We start from the raw sequence: 19,836 nt of genomic DNA, 5'->3' as shown, positions 1-19,836 counted from the left end.
AGAGAAGGCAACCTAGAGGCCATAAATTATCTAAGTGGGCTTTCCCTTTTCGTGGGTAAATGAACTCAAATTTGAAAATTTTAGTAACAACGACTCGTTTAGTCTACGTGGGTGGGATGGAGTTTAAGTGGATTATGTGGTTTTAAAAAAGTTGACTTGGCAAAGGAGTTTGATGTTTATGACAGGTTCAGAGACGATCTTAGAGCATTAATTGTGTAATGACGATTCAAAATCTTGGCAATATCTACCTTATTTAAAACTATCCTTTTCGCATGAAAATGATGATAATGAGATTTGGCGTCGCTCCCTTTCACAAAAAGAATGTCCTATCATTGTGCAAGGGACACAAATGATTTAACAGATCATAAATTTTTTGTTAGGCACAAATAACATAGTTTAAAGGAGAAGGGTCATTTAATTATCTTTAGGTTTGGTTGAGAAATTGGTCGTCTGTGACAAAGTGGGTGGAATAATGGAAGCTAACTTCTCTGTATCTACCAAACTCCAACATAAATCATTGCTTGGGCCTGTTTCCAAAAATAGAATGAAGTGTTTGTTGAAGATTGAAACAAGGTGGTAATCATGGTTATCATGGTGGTGGGGAGCAAGTTACTGTTAATTCCATATAACTCTGATAATCATGACTGGTCTGAACTACAAATCATCAAATCTAGTAAAGTATGGAGATCCTTAGAAAGGATCGGTCTCTTAAATACATTATTATATGACCTAATCAACGTCTTCAATGGGGCACTTATTATGTTCTATTTTACATAGTATAGTTAGTATATTTACTAAGTAATCATAATCTCCTTTAGATGCCGATCTTGGCAAGATAAATTGAGAGTTTATATAGAGGGCCAACTTGGAAAGAGGCGTGTCCTTTCTAAGGATATGCCTCTTGGTTGCCATATAAATAGAGGGGTAAGGATGTGGATAAAGGACACATGAAAATTATATGGTCTGCTCCTTTAGCATTACTGCCCTATCCAATTAATAGCAAGTATAAAACATTTTGTAGAATAATTGTTATACTCCAAATAACACTTCATATACAGGTCATATATATTCAAGATCATCTTCAACATGTAGTGAAAGACATCATATCAATTTGATTGTTCAAAATTTGTAGAAACTTTACATGGTATCAGAGCTTTGGTAGTTGAACCTAGGCTTTGCAAATTGACAATCAGATTTAAAATATCTAGCAACTCCTACCTTCAATGGCTAGCACAATTAGACCCGAAGATAGTTTTGATGGAGAAGAACACTTCGTTGCTTGAAAATTCAGAGTTATGATGATTCTTGAAGACAATGATGTAATATAGTCTGTTGATAAAGAATTTGAGCAACCTGATGCTGATCCTCATAAAACTATTTGGAGTAAAGGAAATAAGAAAGTCATGCAAATCATATTAGATGGATTTAAAAATGAAATAGAACCTATGCTAATGAAACATCAGACAACATTTAATATGATGAATGCATAATTAAATGCATGAGGTTAACAATGCAATTAGAACCCTTGTACTAAAAAGACAACTAAATCATATACAAATAAAGAAGGGAGAATCTATGAATTCATACTTCCTAAGAGTGGCTAGTCTAAGAGATGAACTTGTAAGTATATGGACCATAATTGAAGACAAAGAGCTAACACTTCTGGCTATAGATGGGTTACCGGATTCATGGGAAACATTCTCACAAGGAGTAAGTGCTAGAGATAATCTTCTAGACTTCAATAGACTTAAAGGAGATTGCCTTTAAGAAGAATCTAGCAAACTTAAGAAAGGAGAAAAATTGAAAACTAAAGATGAAAAACTTTATGTTCTCAACACAAATTCCTATAAAGGTAAGAAGAAGGACTTCAAGAAGAAGGGTAATCAAAGAAATGACAAACCTAAGAAAGATTTATCCAAAATAAAATGCTTCAAATGTGAAAAATTTGGACTCTATAGATCCAATTGCCCCGAGAATATACAAAGCAACAAGTAAATTGTAGAAACGTTACTAGGAAAGAAGAAAACTATGATCTTGAGAAATGTGTATCATATTCTACACTATCAAATGAAGTATCAAGCACAACATGGGTAATTGATAGTGGATCATCTCGACACATTACAGGATACAAAGAAGTACTAAACTCAATATCAGAAGAAGTTAATGGCGAAGTTACTATAGGTGATAATTCTAATCATTCAGTAAAAGGAATTGAGAATTGCACCTTGAAACTGAAGTTGGTTATTTCTCTCTATCTCAAAAGAGTACTCTATGTACCAGGAATAAAGAGGAATCTAATCTCGGTTACAACACTTGAAGATGATGGACATAATGTTGCATTCATGGACAATAAAGTGATGACCTGGTCTAAGAACTCTTCATTTAAGAAATCAAAGTTGATTGGTTAAAAAAAGGGATAGTTGTATGAATTAAACATGAAACCTATTCAAGTATTAAGTCATGCATTTACTGATATAAACGAATTGTGACATAGGAGATTAGGACATCTAAACTTCAATGCCTTATCAATTATGGAAAAGGTGGTTATTGGTTTACCTAAATTGAATAAAGATCATTCAAGCATATGCAAAGGATGGGCCCTTGGTAAGAACACCAAAAGTCCATTTGATGATAACAGTAGAAAAACTAACAATGTTTTGGAATTAGTCTACTTAGATTTATGTGGACTTATGTCTGTTTCTTCTTTTGGAGGATTTTGGTACTATATACTTTTTGTAGATGATTTCTCTAGGAAAACATGGATTTACTTTTTAAAATGCAAAGAATCAAAGGAAATCCTTAAGAGATTTAAATAATTCAAAACCTTAATTGAAAACTTATCAGGACACAATTAAAACTCTTAACATTGATAATGGAGAGGAATATATTTTAGACTTGTTTAAAGATTTTTGTAAAGAAGTAGGAATTAAGAGGGAGTACGCTGTTCCTTATAACCCACAGCAAAACGGGGTAGTAGAAAGGAAGAATTAAACAATTATAGAAGCAACAAGAGCTTATGATATTTGATCAAAATTTAGAATATTATCTTTAGGCTTCTAGAAGCCTCTTAAGAGTATTGTTGTCTATATCCAAAATAGAAGTCCTCACTCTCACCTTAGAGATAAAACTCTTGAAGAAGTCTTTTCTAAGGTTAAACCAAATATAAGCTATCTTAGGATATTTGGGTGCCCAATATACATATATGTTCCAAAAGAAAAGAGAACTAAGTTAGAACCCTCTGGGAGGAAAGGTATTTTTGTTGGGTATAGTGAAACATCCAAGGCATATAGAATTTTCATACCTGGTCGGAAAAACATTAACTTAGTAGGGATGTAATATTTGAAAAAGATTTAGCATTCAAAAGAGCCCTTAGTTCTGAAGATCCTACGTATATACCTAGTTCTGAAGAAAATCATGAATCTGAGTTTCAGAGGGAGAACATTGTAGAAAATGAAGATGAAATTCAAAATCTTAATCTCGAGGAAACTCAAAATCCTAAGAAAAGACCACTTTGAGCTATCAAGACTGTAGAGGAAGCACAAGACTTCGCTGCACCATCTAGAACTTTCAGAGAAACAAAAGACTCAAAAGATTTTCTAGTTATATACCAAACATGAGTGATTTATCTAAATCAGAATCAACCAATGTTTTAGATGCTATTAAACATATAGCTTGGAAGGATACTATGATGGAAGAATACCAATCCATTATAAAGAATGATGTTTGGTAAATTATTCCAAGGCTTGAAGGAAAATCTGTTGTTTCTTCTAAGTGGATATTTAAAATCAAGCATTCTGCTGACAATAGCATTGAAAAATATAAAGCTGGATTCGTAGCCAAAGGATTTTCTCAGAAAGAGGGAATTGATTATAAAGAAACCTTTGTTCTAGTTGCTAGATACACCTCTATAAGTGCAGTCCTAGCTATTGCAGCATCAAAGGGATGAAAAGTACATCAAATGTATGTGAAAACAACATTTCTGAATGGAGATTACAAAAGAGGTATATTTGGAACAACTTGAAGGATTTGAAACTCATAATCCTAAAGTCTTTGTTTGCAGGCCCAAGAAAGCTCTCTATGGGCTTAAACAGGCTCCGAGGGCATGGTAAGAAAGAATTGATAAGTATCTCTCCAGTTTAAGATTCTCCAAGAATGAAGCTAATCCAAATCTCTATTACAAAAAGGATAAAGATGATTATAATTTTGATACAATATATTGATTTATTAATAACAAGTGATGATCATCTTATAGATCCATGCAAAAAAAATCTAATCAAAGAATTTGAAATGAAAGTTTTAGGACTCCTTCATTACTTCTCAGGACTAGAAGTATGGTAGAACTCTAACAACATCATACTTAATCAAAGAAAGTATACATTAGACATCTTAAAGAGATTTGGAATGTGTAACTGTGGACCTATGTCTTCTCCAATGGAGACTAATCTACACAAACTTAAGGAAGCAGCTACAAAATCACTCTCCATGGATTCTACTATTTACAAACAGATGATTGGGTCTCTTATGTGCCTGGTAAATACAAGACCTGATATTTGCTATGATGTTAATGCCTTAAGTCAGCTTATGTGTGAGTCAAAGGAGATTCACTTAGTTGCAGTCAAACACATCATGAGATAGTTACAAGGCACTCTTAACCTTGGGCTCAAGTATGAGAAAGCTGACTTGGACTTACATGGGTACATGGACTCAAATTGGGCTAGAAGTGTTACTAATAGGAAAAGCACTTTAGGATGCTGTTTCAGTTTAGGCTCAACGATGATGTTTTGGATATGCAGAAGGCAGGCATCAGTAGCACAGAGTTCCACAAAAGCCGAATACATTGCCGTAGCAAAGGCCTCTTGGGAGGCAATTTGGCTTAGAAAGTTACTTGTGGGATTATTTGGTCAATACACAGATCCTACTATTATTCATTGTGATAATCAGAGTTCCATTAAGCTTTCTGTGAATCCATTTTTTCATGACAGGTCCGAGCATATTGAAATTCCTTACTATTATGTAAGAGATATAGTAGACAAGAATACTGTAAAGTTAGAATACATTTGCACTATAGATCAGACAACATATATTCTTTCCAAACTTCTCTCTCAAGTGAAGATAGATCATTGCAGGAAAAGACTTGGTATGGTTGAATTATTATACATTTGCATTCTTTAATTATTTATGAAATAATTTTGAATTAAAATTATTGTTAGGCTATTGACTGTTATGGGTTTCACCATTTGTATTCATTATCTAAGAGGTGACGATTTCTAAAATAATGAACACTTGTATTAAAAGACATTATGAGAGATGACGATCTCTTAGATAATGTGCTAAACAGTAGAGAACTACTGTCAGATCTAGATGAGTTCAAGATCATATTGTGATGTACACATTTCTATGCTTATGAGTCACAACTTGGATAAATGAAGAATTTAATCATTCTTCGAACTTTATCCTATGCACTGGTAGATTTTAACTCAAGATTATATTGATGGAGCTCTGTTTTTTTGCAAAAAATCAGGGCCTCCATTTATGACATAGGAGGTTTGAAAATGGATAATAATTGATGTCAAATAATCTCATAACCAAATACTGGTCAGTGAAAATGATAAAATCAAATATATACACGGTACAATTAACCTCTGTCTTTTAATTCCGGTGACTTTGAAGTTGTGGTGTAATTCTGTGTTAATTAAGGGTTGTGAATGGACTTATAATGCTTCTCTAATCAGCAAGGTTACCTACTGAAGTATCCGAAGTGTGTGAGTCATACTCATGTTTTTATAATGTCATTTGGAATCTACTTTATCATAATCATTTTTAAAAGATTAATCCTTTTTCAAACATTATTCCCCACCATTGGACAAGGATTCCATATCCTTGGCTTATGTTTGATCATTAGAACATTGTTATAACTGTCATGAAAGTAACAATTAGGAGTTGTTCATTCCTTGGAATTTGTTTATCCCTTACAACCATCCCAAGGACATATTGCTCCCTTTAGAAAGATACAAACACGTTTCATCTATTAAGTGAGCATAATTCTTTTGCAGAATCATTTATCCAATGCTTGATGAAAGACAAAATGAACAACTCGAGAGATTTGATGGGATAGTCTTGTTGGTTCCCAAAACCGTAGATTGGAAATCCAAGAGCCTGCCACTTCTCCGATAGGACTTCTCAATTAGTTCTGGCCAACGAACGGGGATACTTCTTGATTCCCCTGCACTTCAGGCTCCGCTACACCCAGGCGGGTAAACCTTTACCTCAAACATTGACTGCCTGGTTCAAGGCTTTTCCATAGCGAACTTAAACTTGGAGTTCTTCGACTAGCAAGGTCCTCAAACTTGTTGAAACTAAAACTGGATGCTGAATATTTAATAATTGAATGTTTTGTATAAATTTTGTAAATAATGAAATTGATGCTTGCACGAGGAATATTTTGATTTTCTGACTTCAACAAAAAGACCAGTGCCTTTCGCTTATTCGGGCGATATAGTCAACTTCGGTAAATTTTTATATACAACTTCATAATGTTCAATGCACTTATACTGCCAATAATTTTAATAATCCAGATGCGACAGACCAATTATAATGCAATCTTAAATTAGTCCAGATTGAATTTTAACTCCACAGGGAGACAAATTGGATAGAGGTACGGAAACAATTTAATATTTCTCAACACCAATGGTGATCAAATCTAAAATGCTAATTGACCATGTCCACTTATCTGATGTCAAAATCATATACAAAATTTTAAAATATTATTATGAAGAACAATTCGCCTGCAGTTTAAATCTCCATGCCACTAAAGATAAACAAAAGACATTTTATTTTCTTAAAAAATAAAATAATGGACTTTATATTACAAAATCATAATATGGCCCTTATCCCTCCGTACAAAATATATAAATATAAAAATGCTTCTTCTCAATATCTGAATGTCATATGTGTCTTCTTGAATCTTTTTTATTGTTCAAATGATACACCTTTTATATTTCTAATACTAAAGGAGTGTCACCTTTTAAACCAAAAAGTTCTCTCTAAAAAAATAAAATACACCTCTCCTTAATTTTAAAGGCTACCATTATTAATCACATTCCTTTACAAATTATTATGTTCACTTATTGGACATCTTTACTTTTTTATTTATATTCTAGCGCCACTTAATAGTTGATTATTAATAATAAAACCATTGAAGGTTTTAATTTTTGAATTATCAATGATAATTGGCTTCTCTAGGGCTTGTGTGTTAAATATGGCTTCCTGAATTATTCTTGTCAAGGTATATTCTCTGGCAAATGCGAAATATAGTCCCCCGTCTAGGACTTCACCATTGACGCATACTGGAATTGATGATAATTTCAATTCATTCAAATTTGGTGGTTCTCGATACTGAATGGCTCTTTGTTTCTGGCTTTCCACGCAATTTTTGTCTTCAATGTGTTGTCGAGATGCCCATCACTGTATGCTTCTGGCCGCCGAGAAGTGAATGGTAAGGCTAGGGGTGAACGGTGAATAGAGTTTACGATTCATTCCTCCTCCAACATAATCGTAGCCTTAAACAAGATTTTTTAAAGACTTTAATTATTTAAAACATATCGTGCCTTTCATATTGTCATGCCCAAAATACGAGGGCAAAAACACAAATTTAAAAAAAAAAAAAAAAAAAAAAAAAAGGTTCACTAAGGTTTAAGAGTTGATTCACAAGAATAGATTTACTACGTTCATCTTAAGAATATAATCATGAGAAGAAATTCATTTCTATAGTTAAATATTCGTTATTAAATTGGTATCAACATTGGGTTCGTTATTACATTATGACTTCAACGATATATGGAAATTATCTAAACAACAAAATAAATTGGTTTTAATTTTAACTACGCAAAACAAATTACATTATCCTGTTAGTCTAACATAACTTGTTATGTTTACAAACATCATGATTAACTTTCTTAACATCTAAACTAAATTTACATCTAACCATTAACTAAGAGTGTAGTATTTATCGATTTACAAAAAAAAGAATATCACTAACTACACTCAACTTAATTCTAAAACTAAATATGCCTACATAACAAAACAAATTAACCTTGTCTATTAGTCCAGTCTTTTACTAAACTTTAAATACATTAATGAAGTTACAAAAAAGAAAGGACAATTTAAATAAACTAACTAATAGCTAACATCAAAAATATATATAAAAACATCATACAATTTAACATTAAATCTAAATTAAAATTAACTAAAAATTTCAAACTTAATTTTAAAATATATATACTAATACCAAACTTATTTAACTAAACCTAAATTACCCTAAACTACTTAAACAAGTAATGTTTAAAGCTTTTCAAAAAAAATAACATACTAATCTTACTTAGACATTGACCTAAACTAAATTTAATACTAACCAACATGCACACTAACTAACAACTAGAACATACCCCAAAATTTATCTTACCTAAAACTAACTCTAACATTTACTTCCCCATCCTACACTAAGACTACCTCAGCGCTACCCAGGCGATATAATAAGGATGGGACAGGCCATCCCATCACTCCCAAGCGCTGACAAGGCTGCCAGGACAGGTACAGTCCCCTTGCCCACATGGGCGATAAAGGTAAGTGAGAAAGTTTGCATTGTGTTTAAACAAAAACTTGACATGCACTTGGCATTAATGCCTATTAGAAACTTGCACATGAAAACTTCCAAAGGAAATGGCGACCCAAGTGCAAAAAAAGCAGGTTGAAAAACATTCAATGCAACTTCAAGCAAAAAACAAAGTAAACTCCAGCGCATCTCCCATGTGATTTACTACTGCACAAAGGATAGGGTGAAGTACAGGGGTGATGTCACCTAGTGAAAGTTTATTTTGACTTTGTTTCAAATTTTCTCAAGCCCATTCCAAGAGCTGGTGCCAATGAAAGGAAGTAGTTAATGCAAAAAGTAAAGTTGGTAGGAAAAGATATTAGTTAGTTTAATATGTTAAATATTTTGTTTTGATTGATTATATTTATTTTATATTTATTCATCCATTTGATAATTTATTTATATTATTCAACAAGAATATATAAGGGAATCTTTAAAGATTCTCTGTTACCAAAGGGGGAATTAATTTGTTTCCCATACAAAAAACAGAGAGTATTCTTACTCTAAGAATATATTTTTTTTCCAAGTGTTAGAATTGCTAATGCTAAAAATTGCCAAGGGGGATATAATTTTTTTTAAAAATTTTAAAAGTTAGATTAATCATAGAGTTTAATGATTTGACAACATAATAAAGCAAGAGCAACTTTTCTCCTAATAAGCACGAAGCCAAATCAAGTTCCCATTTTAACAAATTTTTTATCCTAACATTTTTGAAAAATGAATTTTTTGCATAATTGAACATCTTCATTTATCTCATTTTGATATTCATTCCTATAATTGAAAAGAAAAATACGAAGATCTCATGAGAAGCAATATTACTGAATTACTATTTTATTGACAACCTGATTCAAATGCTCAGCCGGGAAAGAACCAGGGAAAAAATCCGGTGTTGTTGCCATTACAACAAAGGTTTTAAATGCAATTTACATAGGATTTCAATTCCGAAATTTCAACAATCAAATTAAATTTTCTTCATGGCCCTTAACAAGGGACCTATTTCGTTTTTTGTAATACATCGTTGAGGTCGTGGAGGGAACGTAAGCTGACCAGGTGACAAACAAACATACAAGGAGACAAAATCAGACATTCATATCCATACTAGGTTTTCACAACAGGATTCAACATTGAATCAAAACTAGGGAAAGGTGAATTTTTCCAACAAGAGATGTCAGACAACACCAAAATAGATACCCAATCAGGGCTATAACTCAAGAACTTCCGTTCTTCCATTCTTACATGCCAAAACTCATATGTGGTTTGTGCTGACAGGTAGGGGCCCATAACACCCTACCCTCTCTCCTTCTTCTCGTTCTGAGAAGAGACTCTGCACTGTTGGAGTCCAACTGAATATCTTTTCCGAAATTGGCCACTTTTGCCCTATCCAAGGGTGAGTAATGCCAAAACACCCATACAAGAAAACTTCGAAATTCAAACAAAAACATGAAAGAAAAGCATTCAAGAAAACATTGTTTCAATCCTTCCCAAGCATACCCAACATACATACAAGCATACCAATAAACAACACAATAGCATAAACATGAACCAAGCGTGAAACATCATGAGAAACATGAACAACATGAGCAAGGAGATGAAGAACTCCTACCTTCACAAAGAGGTTATGGTAAAATAAACAAATTGAGAAGAGCTTTTCCTTCCTTGCCTTCAATCTTCCAAGACTTCTCTCTAAAAATAGAGATTGGGTAACAACCAAAACTACTCCAAAAAGGGCCTTTAAATAAGATCCAAACTCAACCACCAAAAAAAACAATAACTTACCCCACTCACCTAAAAATCTAGGAGTTTCTAACTCAACCAAACCTAAGGTTAACCTCTAAGTGGAGTTGAGGTTATTCAACTCATGGTAACAACTTTCAATTTTCGCACTAAGGCAAAAATAAACTTTTTGAGTGACCTCAAAAGTCAACAAAGGGGGCTAAGGGGGTGAAAAATGCCCCCAACCCATACCCATACCCCTTGGGTATAAAGATTTCATGTTTTAAGGCCTAAGGAATAGATTTGGGACCAAACAAATGCTAGGAATATTTAAGACCATCTAACAACTCCAAAATGCAGATTAAGCACTAATCCAGATTAGGGGTAATTAAACTCGATTAAAAATAAATTAGCGTAAAGGTCATTAACTTAGTCCGACTTAGGTCCAAAGGTTACACAGATAACCCTAACTAGCATGCTGGAATGCATAAGCAATTCACGAGTGTCAGTTGACACTATAAGAACACAGTTACGAAACATTAGCATTTACTGATCATGGAAAGATACATTCATACATCTCATAATACAATTAAGTTACGAACAACAAGGTTTCCACGAATGGCACATAGGGATCAGTTTCGTTCCTCCGTTGGGTTTCTCGGCTAAAATATCCTACACACTCATTGCACACATCTGTAGTCCCATAAAATCACATGCACATATGTATATACGTATCAAGAAATCACATAAATTAAAACATACATCTTTCAAATCAATCAGGGTTTCTCTTGTCCTGCTCATATTATTAATCATTACAATTTCATAATCAAATTGTTAATCCTGCATTTACTTACTTCATCAACATACATGTTCATAAAACATTAAATGACGAACTCAAACATTTGAAAGTAAACATCACACACCATGAAATAATATAATATGTTCAAGTATCTGATAATGTCTCGACATCTCGAGTCGTGAGTATCAAAATAATAATAATGTATCACTATGTTACGATGGGTTGGGGCGAGGCTTCACACATATTGGCTTTGCATCCCACTTCGAGCCTGTATCCCATCGAGCTTCCGCATCCCATATTGGTCCAGGATCAGACATTGTAGAAGAGATGTCTTTCCGATCAAGAGTTACTGGATTTCCCCATGAACATCTTGAAGAATCATTTGTTGTGCTTTGTCTTGTCCATACTTTATCTATTCGGGACTTCAATCTTCGGGGTCTAGTAGGAGTTGCAAATTCCTGCACTGTTATTACATCAAGATCTGCTGACATTCGGCTTGGTGTCATCAGAATTGAATCTATACTTGATAAAATTGAGGCTCTTGGCAATCTTTCAATATTTGATTTTCTTCCAAACATATCAGATTGATTCTCTGATACATCAATTGCAAACCCAGATTTCCACCAGCAGTACCATTGCTTGTCGTTGGTTCTGGTACAGGGAGATATTCAAGTTCATAGTTGTACTTTGGCAAGCAAAAGAATTTAAGAGCACTAGCTACAAAGTACCAAAATGCTTTAGGTACTTTTCTGAAAGCTCTAGAACATCACTCACGAAACCATAATATGCAACTGTAAGACCTGCGTGAATGTCACCAGTTTGGACCCACTCAACTGCAAAAACATCTGTTGCTGTTAGACTGCCCTTTACAATAGCTAATACAGCAGAGATAGGATCCCTAACCCCCATCACTGTCCAAACAAGGGAGTTATCAGAGCCTGCAGGAATAATTCCAATTGGGACAGTCATTGCTTCAAAACCATTGAGAACCTGTCATTTGTTTATTGATATTTATGATACAGCCGCACTTTACTATCATATGATATCTCTGATGTATCTTAATATGGTGCAGGTTGGTTATCCAATACATGTTCTTTTGTCACTTCTTAGGTGCTGAAGATTCCCATCTTCATTTTGTATATTATTGAAACGTATATATCATAATCAATAAACAATCTTCTCCACCATTATTTCTTAAATGGAGACTCTAAAAATCAGAGTTCCATCAAGTCTGAAAAAGCAATACAAGATATAGAAGTAAACATGAAAGATGTTTTCAAATTAGAATATTGTACAAAGATATTTGTTGTGGGAGAGCATAAGACTTCTGATGAAGAGGAAAACCAAATAAGCATCCATCATCTGAAGCCATGATGGAGACGGTAGTGTGCCAGAAATAAGAGTGCCTCATTAATTTTAAAATTCTCAAACCAATGATATATAAAGCAAAGATCATTAACCCATTAGGAAGAAAGAAATCTGATGGTAAAGGAAGTGAATTGGTTTCCAATCATGTCAATATCAATGCTGTGTTCATCAGTGAAACAATATTGATTAGTATTGGCAATCATTAATAAACGTACAATATCCAGTAAATGAAAAGGAATCTCCAAATGTTTAAAGATAATTGGCAATGATGAATATTCTGGAATTTACAACATGCCGTCAGGAATATGTTATTATCAGAACAGAGCCTTGTCACCCTTTGCACAAGTGTATGAATCAAGAGTAGAATATACAGTGGAAGATAAAATGACAAATGGAGTGTTGAAATTACCCACGCATCTATCTTTGAAAAATCCATTTTATGAAGGGTATCATCCATACGTAGGGGCAATATCATACCATCAAGTAGGAATATATTTATAGCAAAGAACAAGTACAAGTTCATCTCATAGAAGTGATCGAATCAATAGGAAATTTGAAGACAATGATACGAATGGCGGCAACTCAACTATTGGGAGCAGCTTTGAACAAATCAATAATAAAATGCATAGTTCCAATATATATGATATGCAAGGGAAAGATATATTAAAGAAGATTAGAGTCGATGATTAAAATAACTATGTTATGAGAAACTGCCATTTATATTTGAGAGACACAACTTTTGAAATTTGAAAAGTTGTGTTGCTTTTATTTTCCAAGATATAAAAGGGAGATCATTTAACCAAAAAAGACGAGATTCAAGATTTGAACATTTTATATTCTTAAGAAGAAGTATTTTATATTTACTTGTATGGAGGGATAAGGGCTACATTATGACTTTGTAATATAAATTCTATTATTTTATTTTAATAATAAAATAAAATGTTCTTTGTTTATTATTAAAGGTGTGGGGATTTAAGCTACAGGCGAATCGTCCTTTGTAATTATTTTCTAGAATTTTGTATACAATTTAAATATCGGATAAGTGGACATGGTCATTTAGCATTTTAAATTTGATCATCGCAGATATTGTGAAATATTAAATTGTTTTCGTATCTGTATCCAGTTTGTCTCCCTACTAGAGGAGTTAAAATTCAATTTGGACTAATTTAAGATTGTATAAATATTTGATTTGTTGCATCTTGATTATTTAATTGTTGGCAATATAAGTACGTAGAATATTGTAAAATTGTACGTTAAAATTCACTGAAGTTGACTCTATTGCCCGGATAAGCAGAGGCACTGGTCTTTTTGTTATTGAAGTTAGAAAATCTATATATTCCTTCTATAAGCATCAAACTAATTATTATTTAATTATACAAAAACATTTAACCATTATCTAGCATCCAGTTTTCATTTTGATCGAGTTCGAGGACTTTGCCAGTCAGAGAACTCTAGAAATTTAAATTCGCTATAGAAAAGCCTTGAACTAGATAGTCAGCATTTGAGGAGAAGGTCTACTCGCCTAGGTGTAGCGGAGCCTGAAGTGCAGGGGAATTGAGAAGTATTTCCGTTCGTTGGCCAGAACTAATTGAGAAGTCCTATTTGAGAAGTGGCAAGCTCTTAAATTTCCAATTTGTGGTTTTGGGAACCAACACATATTGTGATATAGGCCTACCAGTACCTATGAGTCACAACTTTGATAAAGAAAAATTTAATCATTCTCCAAATTTTATCTTGTATGCTGCATTCCATGCAATACTATTATCACTAGTATAAGTGATAAGGCATATCACAAGGATAGTAATATGATATAGTATCATGTGTTCAATGATACTACATGCTTAGAAGATTCAGATAAATATAGAGTACAAATCTATGCCTATTCATCTTGATTGATAGTGCTAGATATTTTATTTCTCTCTATGATTATCATGTTAAGAGGGAGTGTTAATTTCATACAACTCTAATAATCATGACTGGTCTGAACTATAGATCAGGTAAAGTATGGAGATCGTCAATGTCTCTTAAATACATTATTTATATGACCTAATCAGTGTCTTCAATGGGGCACTTATTATGTTCTATTTTATGTAGTATAGTTAGTATATTTACTGACTAATCATAATCTCCTTTAGACGCCGATCTTGGCAAGATAAATTGAGAGTTTATATAGAGGGCCAACTTGGAAAGAGGCATGCCCTTAGAAAGGGGTAAGGATGTGGATAAAGGACACACAAAAATTATACAGTCTGCTCTTTTAGCATTATTGCCCTATCCGATTAATAGCAAGTATAAAACATTTTGTAGAATAATTGTTATACTCCAAATAACACTTCATATATAGGTCTGATATATTCAAGATCATCTTCAGCAATTATTGAAAGGCATTATATCAGTTTGATTGTTTAGAATTTGTAGAAACTTTATAGTCAGGAGAATTGGAAATGGAAGATAAACATCGACATGGTTTCCATGGTGCCGCTATGGGGTTTGCAATTTGAGAAAGAAGATGATACGGTGAAATGGGTTGTGCACTCTTTATTTGATGATAATGTGCTTTTGGACATGAATTCAATCCTAGAATTGGTTGTGCCAGGGTGGGGAATGAATATTTGAGAATGTTTTGTAGATGAAGTAGATGCCAAAAAATATGGGTTCATCCCGTTCATAAGGTGGTGGGAGAAAAATGATAAGGAGACTTATTTGCAGGAGCATTGGGAGTTGTGGTTGATCTTAAAAATGGAGCCGCAGAAGTTGGAAGAAGGCATAGTACCAAACTTCCCAATCTAGGTTCCACGATGTGACCACACTCCGTGGCAGACAACAAGAACAAATGGTGGCAGCGGCTCAAGGCAAAGCTTAATAATGGCTCTCTTGTGTGTGTAGATAGGCAGTTTTTAGAGTTTTTAGGCCTGCTGTTTTGAATATATATTTCCACCAAGCCTAGTTTAGTTTTGACTAAAGTGGATTAGTTAGTCAATAATGGTGAAAAAGGGACTGTAATATGTGGTTTTTGTGAATTCCGTTGTTTGATATTAGTTTGTAGTTTATTATTCAGGCTTGAAGCTATATGAATTTTTTGATTAGTTATGAATTGTGCCAGGTCAGAAAGGAAAAAAGTCATATAGGTGTTCAGATGAGGGGCTCTAATAGAAGGGTCTGTTAATGATGGCTGAGATAGTTGTCGTCAATGTAAAAAAATGCATGCACTTGTTTATGATTGTATGAACTATGTATTCAGACTTTTAATATATTAATGCTAATATTATTACTGATAAAAAATAATAATAATAACAAAGAATAAGAATATAGAATAGTATATAAATAAAAAATAATAAAATAATAGTATAAAATAATCCATTATCATATTATTATGTAATAATAATTAATAATATATACAAATAATGGATTATATAATAATAATTAGTAATATATTATTAATATAATATAATATTAAAATAATAGTAGTCAACAATAAATAATATTAATAATATATTATATACAATAATAATATATCAGTTATCTATGTTACCAAATTCTCTCCAGCAACCTTCAAAGTTTAGTCTTTGTCAATTCACCATAAATTTGCTGCAAAATTTGTCGGAGGGACCTGGGCAAAATTTGGAAGAATTTGCTGCCTAGCGACCAAACTCGGGCTGAATTTGGTCTCAAAGCCAGAGTAACGTGAATCGTCATGATTCATGCGATTTCGTGATCTGACTTAAGGCATGCAATTCATGGTGAGTCGGTGAATCGGCTCGCTGATTTTTGTGCCAAAAATTGCCTAAATTGGCAAATTTTGTCAAAAATCTCCAGAAATCGGCAAAATCAGCCCCAAAAATGGGCAAGTTGGTAAAAAATCACTAAAAACCACCAATTTTAAAATCGTTGGATTTCAAGGCTTTTTTCACCTTGTCGATTTGTAACCGATTCATAGGCAATTCATAGGCAATCCACGATTCCAGTAGGCCTTGCCGATTCTCATCCGATTCCGATGTTTGGCTCTTTGCTTAGGACAAATGTTTTTGACGTTTTCAAAGTGTTTTTTTTCCTAATTTGTTTTGTTCAACCCTTCAAACCCTAATATTGACCACTAAAAAGGCCAAAAAGAACGATTTGTATGTCATTTGTTCATTTGTGAATGAAAAAGAAAGCTTGTTTGTAGAGGAAATCCAAATTAACAATAGGTGGAATCCAAATTGACAATAGGTGAAATCCAAAGTGATGATTATAGAGGAATTCTTTAAAAAAGCTGTTTGATATCTTTGAATCCAGGGCTAAAAATTTGAATCTTTAACTTTTGATCTAGCTTGGTTAGGAATTCTTTAACCAATGCAAAACAAAAATTTAGATAATTACACATCTTTTGATGATATAGAAATATGTTCCATGCATGTGACAAAGCAATTGCGTCATGTTGCATGTATGGCTAAATGATGCATTCAATATACTATTGAACTGAAACATAGATATGGTGGTGTATTTTCCTATTTTGCTTCACTATTAGCATAGTGGTGTAGAGACTAATTTGTTTTTACACACACGCGCACACACACACAGACATGCACGCTTGCATGTGCACACATTTAAGGGAAAACATGTTTTTGTATAGACAAATCCAGAATGAACCCGAACCCACCCCCAAAAATTTTTCAACGAATTTGGAGCACGAATCTCGAATTTGACTACAAACCTGGATCGAAAGCGGCAACTTAGTTACTTATTAATAAGAAATACTAAAGGTATTTTAGGAGAGTTGCATCTCTCCTTATTCTCCTGTAAGGATATATAGTGGCGAATTAAACTTCAATTTGGGAGGATGGAACAGAGAAAACTTAGACATTGTCAGCATTAGTAAATCCAGTCAGCCAATAATAGCCAGATTGCAGAGATCAGACCAGTCATTATTGAATATACGATCAGTAATTAATATTTTATGCAGTCAGCATTTAGTTTTACAGGGGAAAGAAAATCCACTCTTTCCATCCTACAGCAGAAGAAATCATCTCCACGTCAAGGCATAGGAAGAAATCACCACAGACAGCCATCTGGGAATAAGCAAAATGCTTCCTCATCATCTCCACGTCAAGGCATAGGATAAAATCATCACAGATGCAGTCATGTGGGAATAAGCAAAATGCTTCCTATTATTATTATATTGGAGTGGCTCATCGAACAAGAGCCAGGTAGATGAATAAGGAATGCTTTTTCATTCAGTCAGCATATAAGTCTCAGTCAGCACCATAGGTTAAAGGAATGAATATTTGATGTCCTGTCAGTACTAATATACACAGTCAGCAAATAGACAAATTGAAGGAGATTTAGTTGTCTTCAGTTGGCAGTTTAGTCCCCAACACTCCCTATTGAAAAAAGAACTGATATTATTTTGTTAGCGCTGGATCTGAATTAGTATTCTGGTAAAGACAACACACTAACCTACAATGAATTCCATAAGGAGATCACAGAGTAAAGTTTGAGGAAATACTGCATTGTCGGAAGTCTTAGCAGCCAATATAATCACCACACATGATTGGATAAAGATACGTACACATGATATATATTAAATTAATCCAAGTAGCTACAATAAAATAGTATTATTTAGATTTTGAGAGCAGACTGAGGAGAAACCTATCTGATGAAGGACATCGATCAAAGAGATCAACCTGATTGAGAAGTCAGACTTCAGATATTTGTATGACCTATCTTATTCAAATAAGAATTACATCTCTAACTACATGTTTGTTCCTATTTCGTTTTGGATTTGTGAATTTAGGGCAAATTACAAGGGGATCCCAAAAGGGACATTACAATAAATTTATCGTCTACATAGTTCATGTATTTGCCTATATAACTGGTTTGTGATAATTTCATACACATAATTGTGGAGTTTCAGCATGCACACAAGGATGGCAGACTAGAAGAGGTAAAGCTTCGACATCTTGGTACTGCTGATGGAAGTACAGTGATTGCAAAAAATGTCAGGTATGTATATGAATTCACAAATAAGTAAATTAAATTGGGTATACTTGTATCCCAAAATTTGACACCGTTGTTGCATGTCAGAAGACTTGTGTTAAGTTGGAACTAATTTCTGATACGAATCTATTTTGTTTTTCACATCAGGCTCTCTGAATTTCTAGGAGAACTAAATATGTGAGCAAACCTGTCAAAGTTTTGAAATGTAATTGCAGAGACTCTACCTTCAGTTTTACCAAAGTGTAAGTTTTTCATATGTAATTTTCTGGCCTTTGACTGAATGATAAAAGTACAGCAATCATTTTATATAGGTCCCTTATGCTTTTTCCACTCTTTCCAATACAAATTAATTGACAAATTGTGCAGGTAATTTATTTCAAATCGTGTACACCCCTGAATATCAGTCACAGCTTGTTCTAATTTAGCGCTTTGGCTGCAACAAATATTTTGATGAATCTTACATACTAACTGGCGGTATTGCAATATATTAAGGAACATATTTTCTTTTAAAGTCGCTATTCAAAAGGTGGTGTTTAATGCATATTGACAGCAATAATTTGTTTTAGATAGCTATTCTTGTATGTAATAAATGGCACCTGTTTCAAGAATTTTTTTCAATATTGTCATTGGCAGAGGCAACAACCATGCCTTGTAATATTGTTAATTGAGGATAGCTAGATACTTAACACAATCTCATTAACTGGTAGAAGTGTGGTTTTCTTCTTTACAGCCCTGTTTCATAGGCACAAATGGCAGCTTCTCTTCTTGAGATCAACTGCTAAAAATGTTCAGTCCACAATGTGGCATCTTTATCCTGATTCAAGTAGTGTATAGAAATGAAATGACTTTGGTTGTAACTTCTTTATTTGGTACATTTGTAATATTTAGCCGATAGGCTATTTAATAGGGAGAATGGGCCCTGCCGAAGCTCACATGTCTCACACTGGATTTTCTAGCTTCCATTTATTCGCTGATTAGTCTAACACTATATTTAGGTGATGGTAGGAAAAAACACCACCACCTTCCTCAAACAAATCTGAATGTGAATGCAATAAGATTGTTTGCGAAGGGTTTTAAAGTAATCTCTTGCTGCCACATAAGATTGTTTGCAAAGGGTTCTAAAGTAATCTCTTGCCACCACAGAAAATTTTATAAATTGTTTAGCATATTTCTATTCCTCAATTCTCCATGCACCTTTCTCAACCTTTCTTCTTTCTAACTTTCTATTGTCCATTTTAGGAAAGCCCATTTGGTATTATATCACACCCAACAAAAAACATTCAAACTGTAGACTTCAGGCCAAAGAGAGAATAGATAAACTTAGTCTAAA

General features: G+C 33.5%; 1 protein-coding gene across 2 annotated transcripts in view; it reads left to right on the top strand.

The window, feature by feature from the left end:
• The window catches only part of LOC149578421 (zinc finger (CCCH-type/C3HC4-type RING finger) family protein), a 99,061-nt gene extending 79,694 nt beyond the window's left edge, over nt 1-19,367 (top strand). For both annotated transcript variants that reach the window (XM_089829036.1, XM_089829037.1), the window contains 3 exons: nt 18,424-18,512; nt 18,654-18,748; nt 18,873-19,367. In XM_089829036.1, coding sequence (XP_089685162.1) covers nt 18,424-18,512; nt 18,654-18,687 — 123 coding nt within the window. In that variant the 3' untranslated portion in view covers nt 18,688-18,748; nt 18,873-19,367. The remainder of the gene's footprint in view (nt 1-18,423; nt 18,513-18,653; nt 18,749-18,872) is intronic.
• Nucleotides 19,368-19,836: the final 469 nt, after the last annotated feature.

Source organism: Cupressus sempervirens, chromosome 1 (genome assembly GCF_028749045.1).
Source record: "Cupressus sempervirens isolate cs-2001-9-10 chromosome 1, ASM2874904v1, whole genome shotgun sequence".
Lineage (NCBI taxonomy): Eukaryota > Viridiplantae > Streptophyta > Pinopsida > Cupressales > Cupressaceae > Cupressus > Cupressus sempervirens.
The sequence above is the reverse complement of the archived record's forward strand: the minus strand, read 5'-3'. Positions and strand labels throughout refer to the sequence as shown.